The sequence below is a fragment of the Odontesthes bonariensis genome, chromosome 7 (assembly GCF_027942865.1).
Source record: "Odontesthes bonariensis isolate fOdoBon6 chromosome 7, fOdoBon6.hap1, whole genome shotgun sequence".
Lineage (NCBI taxonomy): Eukaryota > Metazoa > Chordata > Actinopteri > Atheriniformes > Atherinopsidae > Odontesthes > Odontesthes bonariensis.
In genome coordinates this window covers 11465251-11492374 of record NC_134512.1, presented here as the reverse complement: position 1 = coordinate 11492374, position 27124 = coordinate 11465251, and the positions used below count along the sequence as shown (strand labels likewise).

At 40.7% G+C, this 27124-nt stretch overlaps 4 protein-coding genes across 7 annotated transcripts; 2 read left to right on the top strand and 2 right to left on the bottom strand.

Moving 5' to 3' along the window:
- Positions 1–121: 121 nt before the first annotated feature.
- Positions 122–9269, bottom strand: fnbp4 (formin binding protein 4). 3 transcript variants are annotated; one of them, XM_075469469.1, is made up of 17 exons: positions 8957–9269; positions 8362–8433; positions 8143–8273; positions 7395–7569; positions 7045–7192; positions 6796–6898; positions 6352–6696; positions 4533–4725; positions 4282–4400; positions 4095–4193; positions 3672–3805; positions 2518–2681; positions 2067–2365; positions 1832–1949; positions 1163–1356; positions 893–1050; positions 122–746 (listed from the first exon to the last, which is right to left on the bottom strand). In XM_075469469.1, the coding sequence occupies exons 1-17, from the start codon at positions 9078–9080 to the stop codon at positions 656–658; spliced, it is 2667 nt and encodes an 888-aa protein (XP_075325584.1). In that variant the 5' UTR covers positions 9081–9269; the 3' UTR covers positions 122–655. The 3 variants fall into 3 exon arrangements, with proteins under 3 accessions (XP_075325584.1, XP_075325583.1, XP_075325585.1); XM_075469468.1 differs by having other exon boundaries at positions 4095–4199; positions 8957–9267; XM_075469470.1 differs by having other exon boundaries at positions 2530–2681; positions 4095–4199; positions 8957–9267.
- LOC142383764 (seipin-like) lies at positions 8971–12174 on the top strand. The gene has a single exon (XM_075469471.1). The coding sequence runs from the start codon at positions 9462–9464 to the stop codon at positions 10722–10724; it is 1263 nt and encodes a 420-aa protein (XP_075325586.1). The 5' UTR covers positions 8971–9461; the 3' UTR covers positions 10725–12174.
- A 304-nt stretch (positions 12175–12478) lies between these two features.
- lrrc10 (leucine rich repeat containing 10) lies at positions 12479–15299 on the bottom strand. The gene is made up of 2 exons (XM_075469472.1): positions 15100–15299; positions 12479–14865 (listed from the first exon to the last, which is right to left on the bottom strand). Exon 2 carries the CDS (start codon positions 14770–14772, stop codon positions 13909–13911), a length of 864 nt encoding a protein of 287 aa, XP_075325587.1. The 5' UTR covers positions 14773–14865; positions 15100–15299; the 3' UTR covers positions 12479–13908.
- A 1875-nt stretch (positions 15300–17174) lies between these two features.
- Positions 17175–26797, top strand: cnot2 (CCR4-NOT transcription complex, subunit 2). Of its 2 annotated transcripts, none has more exons than XM_075469467.1 (15): positions 17175–17240; positions 19718–19843; positions 19941–20013; positions 20135–20282; positions 20398–20580; positions 20751–20830; positions 21566–21691; positions 21858–21982; positions 22131–22248; positions 22610–22766; positions 23866–23927; positions 24089–24138; positions 24245–24345; positions 25083–25227; positions 25327–26797. In XM_075469467.1, exons 2-15 carry the CDS (start codon positions 19730–19732, stop codon positions 25411–25413), a joined length of 1569 nt encoding a protein of 522 aa, XP_075325582.1. In that variant the 5' UTR covers positions 17175–17240; positions 19718–19729; the 3' UTR covers positions 25414–26797. The 2 variants fall into 2 exon arrangements, with proteins under 2 accessions (XP_075325582.1, XP_075325581.1); XM_075469466.1 differs by having other exon boundaries at positions 21566–21703.
- Positions 26798–27124: the final 327 nt, after the last annotated feature.

Sequence of the window (27124 nt, the reverse complement as noted above, 5' to 3'; positions counted from 1 at the left end):
AGGCAATGCTTCGTAAAACGGGTACAAAGTGGCATAAAAACTACAGCCATATGATTTTGTCACTTTAACTAAATGCATAAATCTGTAATAAGTAAATATTTTAAGTATACATGGATTAAAATAAAACTAATAAACGTGTCAGGTGTATTTAAAAAAATTCTTTAGTCATATTGATACAGACATTTCTTTGGAAAAAAAACTTTTTTAATAACTTTTTACAAAATATACAAGTTCCATTATATTCCCTCCCCTTCCCTCTCCTTCCCTCCCCTTCCCTTCCATAAACATTGCCCCATCAGCTTTTTCATTATATGTGCACAATTGTAAAAATGCTCCATAAAATAGACAATCCTGCTAAACTGTGGACATCCACACTGGGTCTGCACATTGAAATATTGACAAACTGCTTAACTCAGGACTTTTGGCACATTTACAGTTCTGTATACAAAAACCAAAAGAGGACATTCAAACCCCTGTATGTGAATGGCCTGCCATGTAAGGGCTGCTAAATGTCTCCATCATGAACAAAGAAAATGGTTAAGAAACCCCACCAATAGTGAAACAAATCTGGATTGCTGGGGAAGGACAACCTTATGGTACTGGTAGAAGTGGGTTTACAAACACTGCCTGAGCACTGTATGACCGGGGCTAGATGTTACGTGCTATTCATCGTCTTCCTTTTCTTGACGCGGTCCCTCCAGTCCGCAGGAAGTGCCTCAAAGTTTGCATTCTTTGATGCTTTTCCTCTGTCGAATAAAAAAAAAAAAAAACAGAACAACAGTTACAATAACCAGTAGGATAGGGGCAGAAACTAGCAAATAAAATATAATCAGCGACACAATTTCAGATGAATAATTTACAAAAGGTGATTAGAATGAGTGCAGAAACATACGTCACAAGCTGCTGTTGCCTCCACTCCTCAATGTTCTTCTTGTTGAGCTGATCTCTGTCTTCATCGCTGGAGCTGCTCTTCTCTTCCTCATCCAGCTCTTTCTGGATGCTCTGCCACTTCTTCACCAATGAAGGCATTTTGGTCTTACTCTTCTTTGACTAAAGATACAGGAGAGAGGTTACTACAAAGGATGCCTTCCCTTTGTACTCTTCACAAAATTCATGAAAATCCCAATGGACAGACGTATACATCGTTAGCTTCAGAACTAACCTTATCCTTTTTCGATTTCTTGGTCTTGTCTATTGGCGGAGCCTTGACTCCGGGTTGTTCAAAGGGTGGCTGGGATGGTGGCAGTGGTGGTTGAGGAGGTAAGGCCGGGGCAGGTGGTGCTGGAGGTTCACAAGGGACCAAAGGGGCAGTGACAGCTGGCACACCCCAGTAGGCAGTTGCTGACATAAGAGGTGCTGCAGAAAGAGAGAAACCTTTAGTTATTGAGTGAACGTTTGAATGTTGCTAATGATCACCATTTACATATAAATATGTTTAAAATCTCCCTCATCCTCTTTGCAAATCACAAATAAATCATTGCGTTATCCCTGTCAAATATTTTGAGATGATCTAGTCATCTTAATGCTGGGATTGTTGCATAAGCCAACCAATGACTTAGTAAGAAACCCTTGAGAACAGCCATTTATTTACAATGGAAATTGGAGAATAAAGATCAATTAATGAATTAATCAAGATGACACTAAAAGATCAACTGTATCTTCACCCATTTGTTTTATACAAATGGATGAAGACAATTATGTGATAATTGTTACAGGTCTTGACTGTAGGTCGAAAAAGCACATTAAACCGAGGCTAATGCGAACAGAAGCTAACTGAAGAACATACCGTTTTTGATAAATATTTGCTGCAGAGGTTGTGTAATGTTTTTACCTGCAGTGGCAACTGGCTGGGAGTAGAGAATGGGACTGCTGCCTATAGTAATGGTTTTATTAGCCTGACCAGCTTTACGCTTCTGCCCCCTCCCCAAAGGGCTTGTTGACTCCACAGTCTGTGACGAAAACAAGAAGTAGAATAAAAGTTTAAACTTTGACTTTGTAGAATTGAGCACATACTCAAGTAAAAGGTTTAAATTACTTGGAAAAATTAAACTTGATTACTCCCACACCTTCATGCTGGCAGAGCCAGGGGGTAAAGGAGGCCTCCCGCTGCCATCTTCCTCTGTTCCAGGGGCTGGTGGCTCATCGTCATTATCGTCATCCATCTCCATCTCAACCTCCATGATTTCTCCATCGCTGTCAGGAGGAGGAGGAGGAGGAGGTGGTGAGCCTGGGGGGAGAGGTGGAAGCGGAGGAGGGCTGTCAGGAAGCGGTGGCTGGGATGGGGACAAAAGGGAGGATTCGCTTGGCTGAGGAGGTGGTGGCGGCGGCGGCGGCGGCGGCGCAGCAGCAGGATACGTGGAAGGTTCTGTTTAAGAGAGAACAACAAAGGGCAGTGAATACATCATTTTGTTACAGTTATATACTTTCAACAGGAAATCCACTTACTGCAACAGTCAAACATTTATTTTTAATCCTCAACCAGCACTAAAATATATGGTCCAGCAGTAATAGACTGACCCGTAAACCCACCAGCTAACCCAGACGTTGTTTTGGTATCCCCTTGGCTCGGAGTCTGTGTCTGGGAACCTTGGTTGCCTTTAAGGTCCTCGTCCTCCTCTGTTGGAAACTCCCACTGGGAGGCTCCGGTCCGGTCCCTCACATAGAAATACCGCCTGTGCTCTCTAAAGAGTGGAACAACAGAGATAGAAAGCAAGTCTCAACCAAGGTCCTTGAAACTTGAAGAGTAGCATGACACCCTGGGACAGTCAGGAAAGGGAGTGGACATAATGGCCACAATAGGGAGTAAGATTGTTGGTATGGACAGCAGTTTTAGCCATCCAGAATGAGGGCCCAATTTGAGTGTGGTTATGGGTGTGGATAGGGAACCCACCTTGCTCTCAAGAATAAATAATGCAAAACAAATCATCTCTAGGTCCTGAAAGTAGCTTTCAGCAGCTCACATCATGGTTGTCACATTTGTTCTGTTTTTGACAACCATTTCCTCCCAGATAAAGGAAGACACCAGGGAAGAAACACCATCAACATCATCACCATCATCATCAACAACAATAACAATCATAGGTCAGAAAATAACAGTCACACAGTCAATTCATTTTACATCATAAAGAGGAAAATAAAAATTAAAAAAAGAAACAGGAAGACATATGAAATAAGAGTTGGTCTGACCTGCTGGATTCCCGTCAATGCTCCATCTTCACCTTTTATTTGACGTGTGACACTTTGTTGCTTCCAGTTCATCGCTCTGTCTGCTTTGCATTCGAGGAGTTGTAGTCCTGTAAAGTGCAAAGCTCTCCCACGAAAACCAACCTTCCTAACATACAGCCCTCTTTCCTCTGTAGGAACCCATACTCAGTCTACAAATGCCCTCACAACAAAGGGCTCAAGAGTCAGTTAAAGGGACATGGAGTCCTCTCTGTGGCAGGTATATTTAACAGGAAGCAAGCTGGCTCAGAGTGGATGCTTCCTTATTAGTATTTGCAAGGACTGCATCACAGAAACCTGAAGAGTCTGTTTCTGGTAAGGATTTTGATCCAAATGGGTTAAGGTTCTCCCCAAGTCATGTTACAAAGTCTGCAAACGCGGCGTAGTCACACTGTAAGATTTCTGGGGGTCGAGGGAGGTTATAGATGTGAAAGGTAAGGAGCGCGTACCTGTCCCAGTGGCAGGACCAGCCTTTAGGGGTGGCGTTAAGTTCGTAATATTTTATGTGTTCGGCAGCTTCTTGCAGCCTGCGGCGAAGATAGACCCCATTCAGAGCACCTTCCCTCCAGTCAGCAATCCGTGTCTGATAAAAGAAGAAGCAAAAAGAGAAACGATCGTGAGATGAATGACAAAAAGTCAAAGAGACAAATAGATGGATAAAAACAGCTGCAGGATAAATGAGTAAGTTGAAAGAGTAATTACAGGAAGTTTCTGAACCGACACCTTATGATGGACTATTATGAGAATTTTAAATATTAAGTACTGATACATGCCTGTGCAAAATCCTGCGAATCAAAATGAGATGTTAAATATTTAAGATCTCACACAGGGATAGCTGCAACTGAAAGCTGGAAAACTAACCATCCTCTCACCTCAGTTTGGAGTAGGAGCAAATGAAAGTTAGAAATTGTCTTCTTGTTGATGCCCAGGAACTCCATCTTGCTGGTTAAGGTGTTAGCCAGTTCTCCAATCTGGAACTACATTGTTACAGCATCAAAAAATTGTTAAAACACTACAACAGCTATTAAAGTTAGCCAAGGGGACATTTCTTGAGCTCACCTTCAGCTCTGGTGTCTCAACCTCCTCTTTCACAGGTGGTTTGGAACCCGTTTTGTCCTCAGAATCATCTGCTTCCTTGTTTTCTCCCTCCACAACACTTTCCAAAACTTTAGGAAGTGCTAAAAAAAAAAACACATGAAGCAACATTAATGTATGCAGAAATTTAACAAGCAGAATTTTAACTATTACTTTAACCACTCCTGTCATGCATGGGAAGCTCCACAAACACAGGGAAATAAACTTGATCTCACCCATCTCTGTGTTGTCAAGTAGTTCTGAGCCTCTACTGTTTGAATCAGGGCTGGCTGCAGAGGGGAAGACAGCTTTCCACCGGCTCTTCTTCAGAGGAACACCACGAGATGCCGTGGCTTCTTGGCTAGCCTCAGAACATGGACTGGAGCCCCCTGCACTACCATCGCCCTCTTCCAGTGCCCGGAGCTCAGCCTAAGAGCCAGATGTTTGAGTTGGGTTAAAGTTAGGTCACTCTGACATTAAACTGAGCTGATCATTTTTAAAAACCGGAGCTGTATCAGTTATGACCTGGAGCTGATTATCCAAAGAATCATGCTGCACAAGCTGCTCAATATAATGGACAGCACTGCACACTCTCTACACAACATAGTGATCAAACAAAGAAGGGACATTCTGTAAAAGCTTACTCAACTACAGGAATTCAATCCTGCCAACAGCAGTAACTCTACACAATGACTAAGAACAGCGACTGAAAACTATTGTTATGCTACAAAGAATTTCCAATTTTGAGATTAATCTCATAGAATAAAATTTGTATTACATTTATTATGGTTGATAGACAGTGGCTTTTAATTTAAAGTTTTTTATGGTTTCATTATGATTTACATAGGACAGAGAGAGAACCACAATGAGAGAAATCCCTCTCCAAAGTTTCCCTACTTAATGCCCGATGCCATCATTGTTTGGTGTACCACATGATGTTTTTTCTATGAGATCAGAGCTAAATGAAAGGGAAAAGTCATCATAAACGTTCTACATTCTTGTAGACTAGTTATATCTAGTTGGTATGAATATGTTGAAAGTAGCAAGCAGTCACACAGCAAGAGAAAAACAAGTTCTGCGTATAAATAATCATTTTCTAACAGCATCGCAGCAGAATCTGATCTAATCTTGAGGTGTATAAAGATTCCCACCCTTCTTGAATTCCATTATCTTTGGAGTGAGCAACACAGAATCCTGATTTAGTGAAACAATAAGCCCAAGTGAACATGACAGGTTTCTAGAGTTGACAACTCCAGGACCAAGTAACCAGTGACCTCATTCAGACATGAAGCAGACACATTTAGTTTTGGTTAGGGAGGCACCGATCCGATTTTTGGATCGGATATCGGTACCGATATCGAAGAAAATTCGAGATTGGGTATCGGTGACAATGGGCCGATCCATATCTGCGTTTTTTTTTGTTTTTGTTTTTTACCAAGCTAGAGAAGCTATTGTTTTGTTGAGATGCTTTTGTAATGGATGTTTAATTCCTATTTGCACTAAACTATAAAAAGAGCTGATTGCTATTTATTTTGAAAGTCTACCAACCAAGCTAGTGAAGCTATTGTTTTTTTTCTAAATTTCAGCTCCTTTATTATTTAATCTTTTGTTTTACATTGGATTTTGAATCCCTAATTGCACTGACTGAACCAGTTACACTTGTTATGTTTTTATGGTTAAGATTATTTTACTGGTGCACAATAAGTAATTCAGTACATTTATATCTGTTTATTTGTTCTTGAAAAAATAGGAAAGAAATGTTTAAGTCAAGTCTGATGTTGCCTTGCACAAAAGAATGATCCCAGTCTTTTCCACACAATGAAACTCACTGTTTGTTACCATAATTCCGCACTGTTTTTCTTTATCGGTATCAAATCGTTATCGGCTGACACTAAACCTCAGATATCCGTATTGGTATCGGAGGTGAAAAAAGTGGATCGGTGCATCCCTAGTTTTGGTCAGATTAATCAAAAGAATTGCAAGTTTTAAAGAGGATTAAAAGACAGTTATTTGGTAATTACTGTCAGTTATAAAAGAAAAGCATTAAATTCCCACCTTCTTCCTCTCCAGAGCCAATTCGAGCTCCATTGTGTCTTCTTCCGTCTCCTCATCAGCATCTGAATTCTCTCTAGACTGCTTCTTGCTGCAAAGGTCTTTCTGGACAGTGAGGGCTGAATCTGACTCCTGAAGGGGTGTAGCAGGAGATCCTGCAGGCTTCACACTCTCTCCATCAGAATCAAAACTGTTTTCCGTCTCATCTAAACCTTTAAGCAGTCTTTTTCTCCACTTTTCTTCTGCTTCTTTCACTTCAGACGGAATTAGAGGACCGAGGAGGGATGCAGCCACTCCGCGACGTTCCTCCTCTTCACTTGTAAGGCCTACAACACTCTCTATCACCTCCTGTTAGACAAAAGTCACACATTTAAACTCAAACTAACAACACTTTAACAGCACATAAACAACCTGATTCACATTTATGCTAATTCTAATTAAACTTGCCTTCACTTTGGTCTCCTTTGCTGTCGTTGGGGCTGAAGCAGCGGCAGCATTTTCCTCTGTGTAATAACCTGCATGGGCTGTGCCATTGCCATTGACATTCGTGCTACAAGGAAAAGTACAAAACATACCACTGACATCAGAATGTATGTAGCGGGAACAAAATAAGAATATTAAACTTAGATTGTGTAGGAAAAGATGGTGCTGACAAACATGCGATAATACTCCAAACTGTTTCTCGATTAACCCTACCTGTTTGCGTAATGTCCCAGGCTTTGCACCTGGTCAGCTAAATAGTGTGGCAGTTCCCAGGACACTTCATTGGTTTGTGTGTTCCAGTAGTAGTAGCAGCCAGAATTATCGTCCCATACTTCCTGCCAGTCTCCCATCTCCACACCCACTGGAACATACATTTTGAGATGTTTTGAAACAAAGTCGAAACATCTCCACTGCAGAGTGATTTTTAATAATCTGTTTAAAGTTTGAAACTCTTGACATACTTTTTTCTTATCAAGACAATGACAGTGTTGGGGCTGCTTTTGCTTAAGAACGTCAACAGTCCACTAAAAACATCTGCACTTTGAAGCCACAAAAATAGTTACCTCCAGCTAGTGAGTCCTGAGTATTGTACTCAAACTCCGGGCTTTCTTGTTTCTGTCCATTATCGGCAGCTGGCTGCTGAGTTTTAACCTCAGGTCTAGGTGGAGTGGCGTTTTTAACGGAGGGACAATCTTCTACATCGTCTGTACTTGGCTGAGTTGTGATTGCATCAATTTCCTGGAGATAAGATCAACATATACAAGTTAATAACATACACAAAACAAACATAAATTATGCGATTTTCTGACTGATAGAAAAAATAGACCCAAATTGGACCCAAATGTCACTTGATTTCAAGTCAGAAAAGTCCATCCCTGCAGTCTACTTCTTAGCCCAAGGTCCACACAATCCTTTTCTTTCAGTTATAAACTACCTAAACTGCCATCACAAATGATTTCATCTTGTTTCTCCTCTTTACATTGATGCACAATGTAGGGCTCTCTAAAATAAATAATGGATGCCATACATAAATTGTTTATTCCCTATGAGATTTTGAAATATTCTACGTATATTTAGTGGATGGGTGACTTCTGACCTTCAAGTACAAGTCTAAGTCCAATAAAAGTGAATCGTGGCTGACTCAAAACATACCTAATGTGCACAGAAATAACTGGATTGACACCGTATATTATTACAATGATAAATATTGAATCATAATTTTTTAAAAACATGTTAAAAAAATGTAGCCATCATAACTACTTAAAAGTTCAAAGTGAGGCATAATAAGATGTTTTAACATAATTTACTCACAGCCATGAAATTTGCAAGTGTACTGTCGATGTCAGTGGACTGGTTGAGTTGAGAATTTCCAGCTGAACGATGTGAGTCCCCTGCATCTTCTTCATCACTGTCTTCATAGGCTCCAAGCAGGGACAATCCCTCTACGTGAAAAGATAACAAAGTTATGGAATCGAGTGACATAATCTCACTGCACGAGAAACAACAAAGCTTAACACACACTTAACTCACCTGTAGCCTTCATCGCTGTTGCCTTCATGTTTGTGCGTCTCACGAATCTGTGTCCATCACCGTCCTGTTCATCTGATTAGGAGACAATAGACAAGAGATAATGTAAAGCTTCATCAATTTCTTCAGTAAATTAGCAGAGCTGAGAATGCAGATGGGGCCTCCAATTAGCTAATCGAAAAGGATCATTCACCGACACGTACATAATGCTTTATCTCCAGAAAAAAAGATCAACCCAAATGTCACAATGTAGGTATATGTAGATTAGTTACGTTTGGACTGATCGAGTGTTTGTTCATAAGAAGCCTCTGTTCCTGGGCCTATCCGTGGATGTATAAAACGCAAGTTTAGCATACGAACCATTAGCTCATGATCAACTACTTAAAGTAATAAGTGTCGGTTCTTGTGTAATAGCAGAATATGTCTTGGTGTTGAGAGTCAGTTTATAGTAATTATAAGATAAATGTGCAGCTAGTTAAATCTGAGCACAGATTCATATTCTTTTTACACAACGAGGCCCATTTTCACGCTTCAACCATTTAGCATTGAACGAGCCTTCTGCTAACATGCTACTATGCTAACATATTACAAAAAGTACCATCAGAGCCCGAGGGCGCCTCTTCCCTCTCTCCGGGATTCCCACCGCGGCTCCCGGGAGGAGAAAGCTGAAGGATTGTTCTTCGACCGACGGCTCCACCAGCAAGGCGACTTTTCTTCCCCATTATTGTCCGTCTTTTGGGGTGCCTGCTCCCTGCTCCGGCGTCGAGGTTCGGGGCTGACACAAAAGAAGAAGCCTGCCTGTTTTTTCCAACAACTTCCGGGTCACGGAGTTGTGTTTTGTGTGTTGCCGCATTTGGACACTAAGTTCCCTATGAGCTTGAACAGTCTTGGAGCTAGTCAGAAGCAAACGTCAACGCTCAACATTCACTGGAACATAATATTTTTTTGTTTGTCAAGTATTTTCTTCCGACTTGAGGACCAAAGTAGCTGTAACTAGCTTGAATTGCTAACACTCGGACTCTGAATGTGTAGCTAGTTCAGCAGTCTTGACATGGGAGGTAAAGATAAGCGATTTCACAGTTTTGGAGTGGAGCCACCCACTCATGGATGAACATAAAGATCCGCCACAGATGCGACAGTTCACAGGACTCGCAGGAAGAACAACAGTCCAAACCGAGACCAGGGGAAGGACAGTGTTTTCCTGGCCACACACGATGGGGGGTACAGTGGGACCGGTTCTGCACTGGCTGCAGCATGTGACATCTGTGACGTTCCACAAAGCCCGTCGGACCTTATTTCAGGCTGCCATCCTATTTTGTACCCTGATTCTACTGCTCTGGGTGTCCATCTTTCTCTATGGGAGCTTCTATTACTCGTACATGCCGTCTGTGAGCTTCTCCACCCCAGTACACTTCTACTACGCCTCGGATTGTGATGGCCCAGAGTCGGTGCTCTGCTCCTTTCCCACAGCCAACATCTCTTTCATGAAGAATGAAAGAGAACAGGTGATGGCTAATGGTCAACCATACCGAGTATCTCTGGAGCTAGAAATGCCAGAGTCTCCAGTGAATGAACAGCTGGGTATGTTCATGGTCAAGATGTCTTGTTATATCAGGGGTGGGCAGACTGTTTCGACTGTGGGACGGTCCACAATGCTGCATTACCGCTCCAACCTTCTGCTGTCCCTGAGCACTTTATTCTTCTCTCCTCTCCTCCTGACTGGGTTGGCTGAGCAGAAGCAGCTCATAGAAGTGGAACTCTTCTCAGACTACAAGACAAATGCTTATCAACCCACAGTCGGTGCTGTTATTGAGATCCTGTCCAAACGGGTGCAGATCTACTCCTCTCAGCTCCGTATCCACGCTTACTTCACCGGTATACGATATGTTCTGTACAACTTCCCCCTGACATCTGCAGTGATCGGCGTGGCCACTAATTTTGCCTTCCTCAGCATCATTGCCCTGTTTGGCTATCTGCAGTTCATCTGGGGTGGGCTCTGGCCTCCAGATCAAGTTAGAGTCAAGGTCATGATGGGAGACAACACCCGCATCCAGAAGAGGAGGGAAGAGGCTCGAAAGCGCATTGAGAAGGAAAATTCGCAGAGAGATCTTGCAGAGATTGGATCTATGAATGGGACATATGATTTACAGGCAAATGACACTGCATTCGAGTCCCCACCAGAGATGCCCTCTGTAAATCCTGATGCCTCTGAGTCTGGGGCCGAAATTCCAGATATTAAGGAAGAAGAGTCTCATGACATGGCGCCTGAGGAGATCAACAGTTTAGACGTGGCGAATGGAGGCCTTCCGTCTCAGCTCGAAGAGACAGCACTTCGTCAGAGACCTGGACCCTGGATGAGTCTCTAAACCATAAAGTATGCAATAAATCCTCAAGTGTTGCATATAGTCTCATACGTAGTAGCTTGAATCTGATTTGTCAGACGTTGGTACGCTAAAGCAAAACCCCCTGTTGGACAAAATTCACATGCCTGAGAATATACTGCCTTTGTTGTTTTAGTTGGCACATTATAGCTCGCTGTACTGATAACAGTTTACCTCGGTGTAACTTTGACTGTATTTCTTTCCTCTTAAACTGCACTATTACAAGTTTTATGTTTGAACCATTTGTTTTTTTCTAGTGTCCATTACTTGAGGTGTTACATTCCAGCTCTGGTGTGTCCATTGTTGTATGTCAGCAGGTGTTTTGGCAACAGTTCAACACACCCTGTTAAATCAACTGAACCCGCTTGTGTTTTTGTGTCCTTGTGTCTGCGTGATGGTATTTTCTGACACGGCAGCCACCCCTGGATGAATTAGTTACAAATTCTGTCAGTCCTTGAATTCATAATAGACAGAGACTGTGTTGATTGCCTACTGAAAGCACCAATAGAGTTGAATCTGTTTTTATGTGTAGATGACCTGCGGTTGAAACTAAATTGTTAAGTTCACGTGATGTTTTTGTTTTCATTTTTCTCAGAAGCCCTTTTAGTATTTCAGAGCGATTTGGTTTGGAAATTTTGCTCGAGAAAAAGCATCTTTGTTTTTAATTTCCCAGGGGGGAAAAAAGAGTCGGTCAAGCTTGCAGGATTTATGCAATATGCTCCGCTTCTTTTTCTATTCATGCAACAAATACATGTTCCATCACAGTGTAAGTATTGACTTTAAGCTTTAGTGCTCTTACACAGTTGGAGTTCATTCCCTGACCAGGTCTTTGTGAAGTGCAGTTTGCAGTCTGCCGCATGATGTTGTCAAAATTTGTTCTCATTACCACGAGGTGCAGACTATTTTAGATGGGTATTTTAAGTACTATAAGATTATTAAGTGTGGAACATGTCTGTAATTAACATTGAGTGTACAGGATAACAGAGATACGTAAAGTTACAATTTTGAAGCTGATGCTGTTGGTGGAGGCAGTCGAATCAAAGGTGATGCAGGTGTTGCTGGCGTGTGGTTCGGCCTCTAAGTGTTTAACCTACGCCTCAGAGAAGCCATTGGATTGATGTTTAAGTCGGAAACCGTATAAGTTGTGTAACTGGTTACAGGACTTTGCACCAAAGATGTTGTTAAATATGATGGATTTGCTGAAGATTCATGAGCAGATGTTATTTATGCATTGAACAAATAAAATAAATAAATGGCAGTGAACCTCTCTTTCTTTAACCCCTGTCACTTAATAACACAGCTCTGAAAAACAGAATTTCTGCTTTTAAGTTTGGTGGTTTAGAGTGGAGTTTGTGTGCATTTTAAACAAATTCTGTCAGCTTTTGAAGATGAGTTAACTCTTTCAACATGCACAAATCTACTGTCTCAAATACTATATTTGATTTTAAAATGAAAAAATTAAACATGCTCCAATTACTGATTTTTTTTTTTCCTCTCTATTTTCTACTGATAAAATATGACTCAGAAAGATTCATGATGGAAATGCAGTTCTTAAGATGCTTGAATATTCACACATCACATATTTTACATATTAGAAGGATCCTTGGTGAAATCCTTAAGAAAGGATACTATTTATAAATAATAATTATTTATAAAAAAAATCAACATATCTTATATAGAAAATGCTGATTTGCAACAACGAGGTCAGTTGAAACCGGCAGAAAAACTGAAGTAAAAAAAATCATCCGTTGATATTTATTTACAGTGAATGATAACATTGTAGAGTAGCAGGGTATGCAAACAGGAACCCAGTTTATGAATAAAACTGATACCATTCAAAACAGCCCAAAGGTTCTTACATGAACACAATGATACAGAAAGTCTAAATCTTTATTTACTCTTTTTTTGTGACCTCTTTTTAAACTATTATAATATAAAAAACTTCATGTGAAGGTTGGCTTGCAAAAGTTTCAAAAACATCAGAAGAAGCCTGATTTTGTTTTAGCACCAAAAAGAGCCTGACGGCTCCCTGCTGAAGCTGCGGGTGCATGAGTTTAGTATTTAGGTGTCTTAGGTGGGAGCATTTAGTATTTTGCTCAGAATACCAAAACACACAAAATAATTAGGTATTAAGTTTAATACAAAGCTGAATGAAAACTGAAAATACTGAAGTGAAAAGTTTTACAAAATTCAAGATAATTAACTGATTTGTGTTTTCGTACTTTTTGAATAAGAGTTCAAAATGCGTCACATCATATACTTCAGAATGCATTTAGTCTTGTTTAGAGACCATTTTCCTGGTACACTGGGGAACTACAAAGCCCGTTTATTATCTCTTTCAAACCGGAAGCTTATGGTGATGATATTAAGGCCCATTAGCAGTCTTTGTTCAAAGCCACAGCCCCAATTTATCAGATGAATTATGCATTTGACTGGATAAGGAGTGCTCACTGTGACTTAAGCCATCAATCACTTGTATTAAAAACCGTTTTTAGCCACAGCAGGTGCAGATACTATTTCAGACGCTACTGAAACAAGAATGGAAGTCTTTTACGGTCTTATTCTCCGCACTAAATCAGAACTCCCACAAATAACAACAAATAGTGAGTTGAGATGGGATCAACATAATTATGTTTCATCCTGATGTGATGCTGGCACAGCTACAACTGTATAGTCAGTTTAATAGAAAATCGTGCGTTTCTGTCCAGCAAATACACCACCATTCATACAGCAAGTGAAAATACAACCTTTCCATTGTACATATATCATAATACTTGTAAAATTATTAAAAATACTGCAAAAAATGTGTCTTACACCATGAAATAAAACACCCAAAAACTTTAGATTAATAACATCTGATATTGGTGAAAATGAATAATAAGTTTACTGTCTTCCCGTTGTTGCAGCTGATCATTTCAAGGCATACAAGGTTTGACAAATAAAACAACAAACTGGCATTCATAATGCTCTTCTCATGCAGGATGCATTTTGGGACTATGTGATATTTTGTGGGCTACATAAGAGTGATTGGCTTTACCATATATGGATGAAATACCAGCAGTCTGATGCACCACACACCACTCTGCTTTAAGTGCTCCAGGACGCCACTGAAGTGAGAGGCCAAGCAGCCTGGGCTCGCCACAGCTGAGGGTCTTTTGGCTCCTTTACCTTAAATATTGTGTTGCTCTTCAGAGTCGACCTCCACCACCTCAGCTGTGGTCTCACTCACTGCTTTTGTCCCATTTTCTTCCTGCTCATCATCTGGACTGTCAGCCCAGCGCCCAACTCTTCTGACTCCCTCACCCACCGCTGGGGCGTTAATACAGGGGTTGTGGTCATAGATGACGAGTTTCAAGCCTTGCAGGTTAGATAGGTTTGGAAACTGACGTATTTTGTTCCGATCCACATCAATGACAGCCAGAAAGTGCATTTCCAGCAATACTGGTGGGAACTCTGTTAGCAAGTTCCCAGCAAGCCAGATACTTCGTAGTTCTTCCAGGTGTTTTAGCTCTTCGGGCAAACTATCTATCTGATTGTAACCGAGATGCAGGGTCTTAAGATTTGTAAGCTCACAAACCACGTCAGGGAAATCAGTAAAGCAGTTAGTCTCTAGCCACAGAGTGTTAAGTTCCTTGAGCTCTCCCAGTTCCCTGGGAAGATGATACAGCCTGTTGTTACCCAGGTAAAGGATGCTGAGATGGGGCAACCTACAAACAGCTGCAGGGAGCTCCTCAAAGCAGTTAAAGTCAAGCGCCAGGAGCTGCAGCTTCCTCAGGCCCTGCAGTTCGGCCGGAAGGCTGCTGAGGTTGTTGTCACTCAGGTAAAGCTTCACCAGCTCATCAAAGGCACAGGCAGCAACAGGCAGCCGACGCAGCTGAAGGCTGCTCAGGTCCAGAGTTCGGTCCAACGGCATCTCCTTCAGGTCCCCAACTAAGAAGCGCTGACAGCGCTCAGAGGGAATGAAGGCGATGACGCTTCGGACAGCATTGCCCATCTTTCTCAGAGCCTCTCCCGCAACACTGGACCTCCACATAAAGTCGGTGCCAGTCAAGGTGTTGCACTCAAGCGGGCTGTTGATGTCTTTAAGTGAATTTCGTGATGTTCCATTAATGCTCTTCCACTGCCCCTTTTGGATTTATTGATCGTGTTATAAAAACAAAACAAATTAGCAGTGACTTAAAACATCCTTGTAACAATGTTACGCTATGCAAAGAAGCATGGCACAGTTATTACATGATTATGATGCAATTACATTATCTCACACAAAAAGGCCATGATGTTGACTAAAAGTAATTATCACAAGTGTTAAAGAAGGAAAACTAAATATAATAATGAGCATAAAGGTAATCAAAAAACTTACTTTTCAATGTCTTCCTGATGATGTGGGTGACTCTCATCTACAGTAAGCCATTTGTTTGTCCAACTTAATGAGCTGAAAATGTATTACATTCCCCGTGCAGACACTCCCCAGTGGTGTCCTCACTGTCTCTTAGTGGTGCTGACTTTCATGGCTATAGCAACCACTGGATCTCTCCTCCCCATTTGTACATAATGACTTTCCCCCCTCTTCTCCAACATGACAGTGGTGGGAGAGAGAGACGGGGAGGGGCAGGGTGGCATGAAAAAGAAGAAGAGCTTCCTGCTGAAAGTGCAGCAAAGGTAATTGACATTGTGCTATAATCTGCCTGGATGCTGCTCTGGTTCTGTGCCACCAAGACCAACTAGCCTGAGTTACTTCCTTAGACTGTGGTAAACCTTTGGGTGTCTAAGAAAGTTTATTTAGGAAGGGCTAAGCCGTACTGAAGCAGAGTATTTTTTTTGTGTCTCTGTAAATCTGAGTTTTGTCACACTGCACATCCCTTCTTCAACAATATGGTCTTTGTGCAGTCAAGACATAACTACTCTGAAAATCCCCAAAATACCACAGATTCTGATTTGATTTTCTAGACAGGCCTGTAGTTCAAAGTGGAAAACCATTTTCTATTCATCCATCGTGGGGAAATCGTCCTCCTGAACTGACTGTAAATCGCATGTCATCCCTGCCTGCCTGAGGTGTGATTTTGTCCCTGCTATCTTGCATACCTTCATTAGAGCTATTTTCAAACCAGATAAAATGGAAAGGAATTTCATTTTCCTTATCAGAAAGGGCAGTGGTTGACCCTCATCTGCTTTCACTCAGTGGCACACTCTCAATCAGACAAAGGACACAGAAAGCAGCGCGTGACTCCAATAATAGACCGCTTCACGGCGTCTTGAAATGTCCTAGCAGCTTCCATCTGTACAGAGAGGTCTCTCATTTGGAGATGCTTAAATCAATGATATAAATCTAACTTCTAAATGATATATCTATGACAACTGAACAACTCCATCCATTCAGGAAGGCCAATATATGCACGGTCAAAAGTTTTAGAACCAACCAATAATTTGCAGCTTGTGTGCAGCCGTTTTCTCCTGGTTCAGTAGCTAAAAGAAATTCTTTTAATTTACTAACAATGGAAGTATCCTGCAGTAAAGGGTACCCATCAGTTCCCCAGTCTATTATATGCACACTGTATTTACATTTACTGTGTGATCTTGATTAAAAATGCATAATCATAGCACACAACTGAAATAAAGATAATCATAAAACTAGATTTTGACTTGATTTTCTTCTTCAGGCCAGAGATATTAGCATTGTATTAACTGCAATACATTTTACGCCGCTTATATCACAATTAGCTTCAGGAGCCCTCTGCTGACAAGAGCAGATGTCAAATTTGACAGTAGACTAAATACTGTGCATTGTTGTGGTACTTACAATTTACAAAAATGCTTAAATTCTACACTTTTTCATACTTTCATTCCTCTATGTGTTCAATAAAAATACTCTACTGATTTTTCAAAAAAAAAACTTAGTAAAGTTTTTCAATACAACCTACTATCGAAGATTAATCTAGTGTTATCTAATCTTTAGATGTTTTATTAAGAGCAGAATGTGCATGGGGCCAAATTTCATTAGTTTATGTGATGATAGCTTCACCACATAATGATTTTCCCCTTCAAACTTCTCACAAGTGTTTACCACTTGTGAGAATGATTGAACATATCACTGCTACTTACTTTGATAGACTAATTTTATTTACATTCCTGATATTTTTCTAGTTCAGTAAGATTCTTCATGCAGAACCTTTGCTTGTAATGAAGTATTTTTACATGGCTGTACTAATAATATAGGATGTGAATATAGTAAATATTCCACTGCTTCCCACAGCAGGGAGACACAGGCATCAGTTGTGAATGAGTATTATTGAAATATCTACATAATCTTTACAGTGTATGCTTTGGAAAGGGCTAATTTGATGGGACATGCTCTCGTCCGTGATACTGTATTAGAAACTTGTTCAGTTTTGTGTACGGAAGTGCTCCGCAGGTTCTAAGGTCAGAGGGTAAATGCTACACCTCTTTCGACTGAAAGTACATACAGCCATCTTGGATCTAACGAAGCGAAGGGAAATTGATGCGGTGAGGGTATTTTACTTATTATTATTTCGTTACGTTCAACGGCTTGGCATACATTTATCCTCTCAGCTGGAGCCCTTTGTCCCTCTGTTTTCTCCCGTTTCCATAAGTAGCAGGTCGTTAGCCTTTAGCACAAGCAGATTGCCGCTGCTAGTGCATCTGCTTGCGAACGGAGCGTAAACTGAGCTGAGAAAACGGACAGCTGACCGAGGAGATATGGAAGCAGAGAGGGCCCATTATAGCCTGATAGTGACTGCTGCTTGGTCGCTATATCGTGGTCTTTAGTTCCTGAGAGGTTGCCACACTTTACACCTCATTAGAGTGGCACATTTGCAAACTGGCATTAAGCTGCGCTAGCCGAGTGCTTGCTAACGTTAGCTATTTACGCTAGTGTTGGCTAACTAGCCTCTTAGCAGTGCTGCTGCTGTTAATGCTCTTAACAGCGTCAGATAACTATTCAGAGGTGAAGATACATCAACAGTCAAACTCAAGAAAATGAGCAGCCAGCTGTGCTGCCAGCTGACTTAATTACCAGTTATTTATACGAGCTCAAACTACTATTTATGCTGCTTTGAAAGTTCAATGTTTCCATCCATTATTCGTCCACGTTATGACAAAGTTTTACAGACATCTCACAAAACTTTTGAACAAAATGAAGACTCAAAGTAGGTCACAGTGAGCTACAAATAACTTACACCTGATGATATATCTTGATTCTTGTTTATGAAAAGAAATTTTTTAAGATGAGACATTGCAAGCAACAACTTTGGCTTCGCAATTAAAAAAAACTCCCCTAACATTTCAAACAATTGGGAAGAAAACCTCTAAAATACACATTTAGATTTTCACTTTTACTACTGTTTGTTTGTTCGTGTAAACCAGCAGATACTGACACAACATTTCTGAAATCTTGTAATACACAAGCGATAGCTGTTAAAAGTTTCCACTCCAAATGTTTTTGAAGGTTGTTTTCAGCTCGCTGAAATTATAATCCTGATTATTTTGGTGAATACTGACATCAGTTATTAAACTTAATAATTACTCTTTGATTTATTTATTTATTTTTAAACATCATGCTTACATTTAACTCATTTGTGTGGGCTTTTAGGGAAGGTTTCAAACATACAGGGGATGTGGTTTATTTATAACACTAGAAAAAAAACTAGGCCATCATCGCAAAAAAAAAAGTCAGAACAAGAACCATAATATCTCAGGTTTCTTGCAGATACATTTTCCAACTTTATTTCTGTTTATACTCTGAAGATACTGGCTGTTTCTGATTCATGGTATTTTAAAACATACATCCAAGTCTACTCAATAAAGCACTTGCCTATACTATCCTACAGAAAGACAGCATACGGTTGAACTTTACATAATCCAGTGTTCAGATTTTGGGCCTGGAACTATGTGAAAATGTGTCCATATTATGATGGGTAGTGCTTAATTTGCACATTTAAATCTAGAATAAAATAAATAAAAATAAAAAAAAAACCTGTGTAATGCAAAACATAATTGCCTTAATATAAGTATCTAGCTGTAGAAGTTTAAAGATGATATATATAACATAGTCATAATTTAAACTTACTCACCACTAGTATGCTCTCGTGTCTTGGCTGAGCTGCAGGTGGACTGCTTTGTGCAGGTGTAAACACACTTAGGACTGTGAGGACCACATTCGAGGCTTGGGCTACATTCTTACAATAGTGTAAAGAAATGTGTCCTGGGTCACGTTGAAAAAGCACTTGCTCCCCTGCACAGATCAAGTTACCTGTAGTGCCTCCATAAAGGGGTGCAGACTTCGATGTTTTCTGCCCCTTTGGATTTCTGTAAAAAGCTTTCTAAATGAATGTATGATTGACAGAAATCCTCCTGCTCTTTGTTTGTGATTATTTCGGCATATCAAAGCTTCGGAATCGCCCCTGTAGGTGCTGGGAGTAAACTTTTAAACCTAGATTCAAATATCATGCATTGCAGGTTGTAAAATTATGGTTTATTGCACGTAAAGGCTCTTCTTCACTGTCTGGTCAGTGTGAAAACTGCAGAGACTCTCAGTGGTTCAGTTTTTGAGTCTTTGGGTCAACAGAGGTGCAGTCTCAGTGAGCGCCAAGACTCTGTAAAAACTCAAATGATCAGAGCAGTCCACATGTGATCTGATCTGCCAGGATGGATGCTGCCCTATGTACTTTATAAAAAGTTAATTAAATACCTTATATAGACATCTTGTATTTAGTGTCAGTTGAACAACTGTAGTGTAGATGCACAATAATTGCAATGTAGCTCTCTCGGCTTCAGTTATTTTGTAATCATGCCTCAATGACTGGAACGTGTGATCAGATTGACAAAATAAAGTTTCATGGGGAAATCAGTGTTTTAAGAAGACGAATGTATGTCATGGCAAATGTTTTCTTAGTTCCTTTACTGACCTATTGCCCGTTTTCCTTGGCTTGCACATCTTTAATCGAAGTTGTCTCTGTCTTCAGGTGACAAAAGGCATGTTTGGTGCTAGAAAGAAATTTGAGTTCGTCGAGGTAGTCGATAACGACTTTACTGATGAAAGCATGTACTACAACCAGCCGTCGATGTTCCCACATCGATCGGACAAAGATGTGAGTTTTGTCCCTTGCATATACTTGCACAGTTATTTATTTTCTTTCTTGCATTAACTTATTGAGTTAATCCGGTAAATTGAATGGTTTCTTCCAGATGCTGTCTTCTCCGTCGCCATCATCGTCTGGTCAGCTGTCGCACCTTGGTGCGAGTTTGTACGGTCCACAAAGTGAGCATGAATTAGTCCCATTACGTGGATGTCGATTGGACATGAAGCAAAATGAATATCCTCTGGGTTGTCTGACAGCGTTTGTTGTTCTTCCTCTGTTTGTGCTTATGTTTTTCTGCAGGTGCAATCGGCTTCCCGGTAAGGGGCATGGGAAACAGTACGCCTCAGTTAAACCGAAATCTAACACAAGGCACGCAGCTACCGAGTCATATCACCCCGACAACAGGTGTTCCCACCATGTCTCTCCATACTCCACCATCACCAAGCAGGTGTGTGTGTTGTTGCTTGTTTATGGATTTGGATGCACAGTTTGGATGCATACTTGTCAAATTAAAATAAAAGCAATATGCACGACTTGATCAAAATGGGATGATGTTTTCATAGGGGGTCATTACCAATGAATACAAGGAACATGCTGAACCACTCTCAGGTCGGTCAAGGCATTGGAATGAGCGGCAGGACCAATAGTATGGGCAGCTCAGGGCTGGGAAGCCCCAACCGCAGCTCACCCAGTATCATCTGTATGCCCAAACAGCAGCCAGCACGCCAGCCATTTACCATAAACAGGTAGATGCAGCTAATGTAACAGCACGCATTCACTCATGTGATTCTTCCTCTGCGGAGATCGGTTGTGTCCTCTTCAGCTCGTAGTATAGAAATAAAACCCCAATTTCATTTGAAGGAAATTGTTGTTAAATGGTCCTCTGTTCCTTTTTGGTTCGCTTCTGTTTCCGCAGCATGTCAGGATTTGGTATGAATCGCAATCAGGCTTTCGGGATGAACAACTCATTATCGAGCAACATCTTCAATGGCACAGGTTGGTGTGTTTGACACGGCAGACGTTAGGGTTTGATTTACAAAAACATCTCTACAGTATTTCTGTGTTTGCAAAGATCATAAAATATAAGCTGCATCTTATCAATAATTTAACACCACTTGCTCTTCAGTATTCTTTTTCTAATACTGAAAACATGTTTTTAAACATTATAGTTACAAGAGGACCTTTTACGCTATCAGAGGCTAACCGTATTTTGTTTGAAGCATGAAACAAAACAACCTTTAGATGTTGGAAAATTAGGTTTGATATAGGTTTGCTCCTTCGAAAGAATACAATGAAACTATCTTTCCTGAAATTGAAATTGACTTTTGCATGGCTAGGCCATTTTTACTGTGTAATAATGATCTGCTATCAAACTTATTGCCAAAGACAAGTAGAATGAATATAAAATGACTGTTTTAATCAAACGCTGTATTGTGGATTATTACACTGCCTGAGTTTGTCCGGTGGTTAAGAAAAGATGGTGACAGAAACAAGTAAATAACTATCTGGTACAATAGTGACGCGGTGTAAAAATCCTCAATATAGTGTTGGCCTAAATCACCATGAAATTTCAAGGTTTGTGTCTCCTTTCGGTCTCTCCACGCTGATAATGCTGTCTGCGAAGAGTTCTATACGTATCATGTATAAGTACTTCACACGACTCCCCTTTAAAAACAATCGGAAATCCCCTCAAGTCATTACATGTTATGTGTTCTTGTCCTTTTGGTGCAGATGGGAGTGAAAATGTAACAGGACTGGATCTGTCAGACTTCCCTGCATTAGCAGACAGGAGTCGGAGAGAAGGGACTGGGAATCCCACAACGGTGCTCAACCCGCTGGCTGGACGGGCACCTTACGGTAGGCCATTAGGTAGCGCAAAATGCTGACTTTTCAGCGTCTTCATTCGGTTCATAATGTCAACAAAGAATTTGGGTCAATCCCGATTATATGCCTGCTGAGGACAGTGGCTTATGAAACTCTTTTGCTGTAATCTTTTGCTCTCACATTTTGGAAAACAATCAAGTTGGCATGGTGACAAAGCCATCGACGGAACAGACGCAGGATTTCTCCATCCATAATGAGGACTTCCCTGCGCTGCCTGGGCCAAACTATAAGGACCCCACATTGAACAACGATGACAGTAAAACTGTAAGTGAGAGCCACCGCTGGCCCGACAGCTTAACCTGACAGGATGTTTATTTTTATATGTGTCATGGGCACGGATCAGAAAAAGATGTTATTCAATATCTATGGTGTTGTTTTTTTCTTTGTGTTAATTTTTTTTCTTTTCATTTAGAACTTGAACTCCACAAGTAAGAGCACATCCAGCACAGATGGGCCAAAGTTCCCCGGAGACAAGACGGCCTCAGCACAGAACAACAACCAGAAGAAAGGGATCCAGGTGTTGCCCGATGGTGAGACCTCACAGCCAATCGTATCGCTCCAATTCCTCAGAGACATCCCTTCTTAATCGCACAACTTGGGTGAGGCAGTTGGGCTCTCTACCCTGCATTTGGGGTTAGATAATTATCGGATAGGCTACAGTGAGGAGACACAAAGAATAATGTTCAGTGTGAGACAGATCATCGCCGTTCTATTAGTTTGCCTTTGATCATCAATTTAAAGAAAAAGTAATCGGCTTGGTTTGCTCTCCAATGTTTGCACAAATGACAGTTTAGAGATACGGGGATGATTTGACAGTAAGTATTTACTGTATATCACAGCCCCACTGTAGACCTGTGCTTCGTTAAACTCTGGATATTCCTGCCGCTGCAGGTCGGGTGACGAACATTCCCTCAGGAATGGTGACAGACCAATTTGGCATGATTGGTCTGCTGACGTTTATCAGGGCCGCAGAGACTGATCCAGGGATGGTCCATCTGGCACTTGGAAGTGACCTCACGACACTGGGACTCAACTTAAATTCACCAGAGTAAGACGACCATTTTACCCTAAATACAGACACTTTTAGGGTTTCAGTATCCATGAAGTGTATGCCAAGTTTAGCCTCGTAAAAAGAAAATCCTTTAAATTCACAGTATAACACGTAGTGGCTTTTTTCTTTTTCTAACAGAAGATTTACAAAAAGAAAAGAAAAAAAGAAATAGGCATGAAGTTTAGAAATCTTTAACAGTATGAGCCAACTATTTTAAAGCAATCATAATGTGAATCCAAATAACTTACCATACCTCTGAGACTTGAATTTTGAATGCAGCTCACATTACAGATTGAATAGAAAAGGGTAAGATTAGGATTTACAGCCATGGTGAAAATAAGCCCAAAACAAGCCCCAATCATCAGCCCTCCACCATCGTGCTTCACAGTTGGTATGAGGTGTTTGTGCTGTGCGCTGTGACAGAACGTCTCTGCTTTGGTCTGGTCTGTTGAAAGGACATTGTTCTAGAAGTCTTCTGGTTTGTTCAGATGCAGCTTTGCAAACAAAAGTCGTGCCGCTGTGTTGTTCAAGAGACTCTCCGGCCAACAAGTCCAAACAAGCCATACTTGTTCAGTCTTTTCTAATTTTACCGTCATGAATTTTAACATTTAACATGCTAATTGAGGTCTGTAGCGGCTGAGATGAATCTCCTGAGTTTCTTCCAGTTTCTTTGAAGAGAAAGCCAACTGAAATAAAAAAAATTTATTGATTGAAAGTTGTTTTTTTTAAAAACTGAATTCAGGGTCTAAAATTGAAAGTTGGCTCATTTTCCAGCAGAAATAAAGAAAACTACCAGCCAAAAATATTGTTTACAATGTGCTTTATTTGACTAAAATGAATTACTGCCAGTGTTGGCATTGGTATAATCTCTTCAAAGAGACCATTACAAATGGAAAACATCAGATTTGTAGCATCTAAAGTCTTAACTGTTCCTCAAAGGTGTCTCTTCACAGGGAGAAGGAGCCTTAACTTGACCAAATGTTCAAGATCATTTTAGAGCTGCTTCAAATTCTTAGTACTTTTTATCTCAGATGTGTTTAGCAAATCATCTGCTAACGATATTGATATTAACAGGAGCAATTTGCCTCTCTGACAGAAACTTGTACCCCAAGTTCGCGTCTCCTTGGGCCTCATCACCGTGTCGACCTCAAGACATCGGTAAGACGGGCAGTGGGAAGCCGTTTGTGTTCGTGTGACTAAGCTGTTAGTACTGCAGGAAGCTGGTTTTGAGCAAAAGTGTCATAGTTTATCAGATTTATGTCCTGACAAGGCTCTGTCTTACCTTGTGGCATAACTTGTATCTGCACCTGCATTTTCAGACTTCCATGTTCCATCGGAGTATTTAACCAATATCCACATAAGGGACAAGGTAACTATGAGCTCAGTAATGGCGCCACAGTGAGTGTTTGATCATTTGATTATTGAAGTATTGGCATCATATTTACTCTTCCTATGCTCTGCTGTCTTGTCTGTAGTTGGCTGCGATTAAGTTGGCCCGATATGGTGAAGATCTGCTGTTCTACCTGTACTACATGAATGGTGGTGATCTGCTACAGATTCTGGCAGCAGTAGAACTGTGAGTACTCGGAGAGTTTTTATCTGGCATGGATAGTCATGCTGAGCAGCAACAGTCATTAAAGCTCTCTTCACATATCATTTGCACCTTAATAGCTAAAAAAAAAAAAAGCACATTGTGGTTGTGGCCCAGCTTTTTTTTCTTTGGTAAATCACACATGCAAGACAGAGGGACCTCAGCCATGCATCGGTGTGTGGTGACACACATCAAGCCGGCGTCACAGAATCAACTGAGTGATGACAGTGTTGTGGGTTAGATTAGCATCTCTCACGACGGATATTGACTGCGGATCAACTTCGACTCCCACTATGCTGCCTCCGAAGCGCTACAAAGTCGCATCAGTTCTGGCTTGAAAGTCAAATGTAAAGAATGCTAAAGAGATGAGACACGTTTTTGTTTTGCAAGAAAAGTTGTTTGTTCGCACCCTCAGCATTGTTAATTAATAAACAGCCAAATTAAGGCTGGTATATTAACAATAAACCACAGAGATTCAGGCACAACCAACAAAATGAAGCTGAAAGAACACTTAGAAAAAGCCAACGTGGTGCATTGTGGGAAAAACCTGTAAACCTTTCGAAATGCGGCAAATGATTTGTATCAGCAGTGGTTACACAACGGTACATTTTTACAATTGTCAGCACAAATTTCGATCCCTGTGGCGTTTGATGTTTTTGGTAACTGTCAGCGGTCAGCCACTGGATTACTTCCCCTTCTGTCTTACTCCTTTCACCGACCAGCTTCAACCGGGACTGGAGGTACCACAAAGAGGAGCGGGTTTGGATAACAAGAGCACCTGGCATGGAGCCCACACTCAAGACCAACAACTACGAGAGAGGCACCTACTACTTTTTTGATTGTCTTAACTGGAGGAAAGTAGCAAAGGTATGAGTTGTTATGTGGTGAAAAGACCCCCGTGTTGAGTTTACCGACTCTTGTTGTGGATGTGAGCTGTCATGTTAAAACTCTGCCTGCATCTCTAAGGAATTTCATCTGGAGTATGAGAAGCTGGAAGAGAGGCCTCACGTGCCAACAACCTTCAACTACAATCCAGCCCAGCAGGCCTTCTAAGGCCCAACCAGTCCAAAGGCCGCAGCTGTCCCAGCACTGTTGTCCAGGAGGGGCGCTGTGGTACACACAGCTTGGTTTTTATTCCTCGAGGATTTGGCTCTTTGACTGCAGGGGTCGTCGTCAACCTTAAAACTGTCCTGCCTTTCTGAATTTACATGCTGCCCAAAACACCTACACTTGTTCCGTTTTTATTCATTTTGTTCCTGTTTTTTTTTTTTTTGTCTTGTTTAGAGCAAGGTCTGTGTTATGTTTACGTCTCTGAACCTGAAGCCTGTTTTCTCCCAGGCTGACCTTGTGGCACAGGGACAGAACAAAAGTTCCACCTCATATATTTACAGCAAGTGTTAAGAACACAAAAAAAGGCGGAAAAAAGCTAAGTTAACATCCTCAGACACAAGTGAAGGGGTGAAAGAAATGCAATGTTTATTGTTGCACTATATTTAGTAATAAAAGAACACAAAATTTGTTTGTGCTTTTTTATGTGAACACTCCTTTATGGTTTCCTTTTTTCCCCTTTTTCAAGTCTTCTTTTGTTTTCGGTCAGAAAGCTCTTGTACCGTTTCCTTCATGCAGTCTTTTTCATCTCATCTTATTTTTAAAAATTTTATTTTTCCCTTCATTTTAGATAATTTCCTCCAAGTCCTGGATTTGCACTAACAAACTGTTCTCTGTCTCCCTCTGTTTGTCTCTAACTTCCTTGCCAGCCAAACGTGGACACAAATCTGGGAGACTACTTTGGTTTCCACAAATGTGGATAAATCCTCACAGAGGCTCAACAGCTACACAACTTTGCTCCAGAGCAAACAAAACACTTTCCAGTCTTTGTTACGACTTTGTAAGAAATGTGTAAATTTTTTTTCTTTGCATCACATAAATTAGTGTATGTATGTACGAATGTGTATATATGATTGCTATATATATATACATATATACATATATGTAGGTATATATATGACATCTATTTTGGAAGAAATTTTGACCTGCCTTGTACCTCATTTTTTTTTTGAGGTGAGCATGGATAAAATATGTGGATGTAACAGAAATTTCCTGGATCTGCTGGTCAGGGTGTCGTATGGCACTATGGGCACTTAAATCAAAATATTACAAATAAAATGTCATTAAAGGAAAGGCCCGATTCTCAGCCGCCAAAAAACCCACAGACAATAAAATGTGATCAACCCCTGGGTTACAAGTCCAAAGCAAAATAAGGGATATATTTCACTTCAGGCTGAACTGCAGGCAACAGCAGCATTTCATAGGAAACGGAAAACTGGCAATTTGCGGAGAAGGAAAAAAAAAAAAAAAAAAAATCCAGACCAATCTTGTATTTTTTGAAGTTAAAAGCTTCTTTTCTTTGTATTAAAGGAGAAAAGGCTTTCCTGAACCGCTGTGTGTCGTTTATTACATCTTTGTCTGAGATCTAAAGAGTAATGTAGAGGTGTGTGGGACTATTTTTCATACACATTTAATAACACATGGGTTTAAGGTTTACACATTCAAACATTCAGTGAACAGGTAACCTGTGCTTTCAGACCTTTATTAGCATATTTAAAGACTTGTAATACAAATCCCACAAGTCATTTAAAGCTTTTTTTGGCCTTCAGAGACGACTAAAGTTTAAACAAAATGAATTCATGGAATGTTACTTCAGAGGTGCCACATGTTCAAAGATATAAAACTAGGCAACATGTAAAGAAAAATAACTGAACTT

Coding starts and splice junctions, on each gene's coding strand:
- lrrc10 (XM_075469472.1), bottom strand. CDS start 14,772: ATGTGGAGGTCCAGTGTTGCGGGAGAGGCTCTGAGAAAGATGGGCAAT.
- fnbp4 (XM_075469468.1), bottom strand. CDS start 9,080: ATGGGGAAGAAAAGTCGCCTTGCTGGTGGAGCCGTCGGTCGAAGAACA. Junction 8,434..8,956: donor GGCGCCCTCGGGCTCTGATG/GTACTTTTTGTA, acceptor TCTCCTAATCAG/ATGAACAGGACGGTGATGGA. Junction 2,682..3,671: donor TGGTCCTGCCACTGGGACAG/GTACGCGCTCCT, acceptor TCCACTCTTTAG/AGAGCACAGGCGGTATTTCT.
- cnot2 (XM_075469466.1), top strand. CDS start 19,730: ATGTTTGGTGCTAGAAAGAAATTTGAGTTCGTCGAGGTAGTCGATAAC. Junction 20,581..20,750: donor CAGCCATTTACCATAAACAG/GTAGATGCAGCT, acceptor CTGTTTCCGCAG/CATGTCAGGATTTGGTATGA. Junction 23,928..24,088: donor GTGTCGACCTCAAGACATCG/GTAAGACGGGCA, acceptor CTGCATTTTCAG/ACTTCCATGTTCCATCGGAG.
- LOC142383764 (XM_075469471.1), top strand. CDS start 9,462: ATGGATGAACATAAAGATCCGCCACAGATGCGACAGTTCACAGGACTC.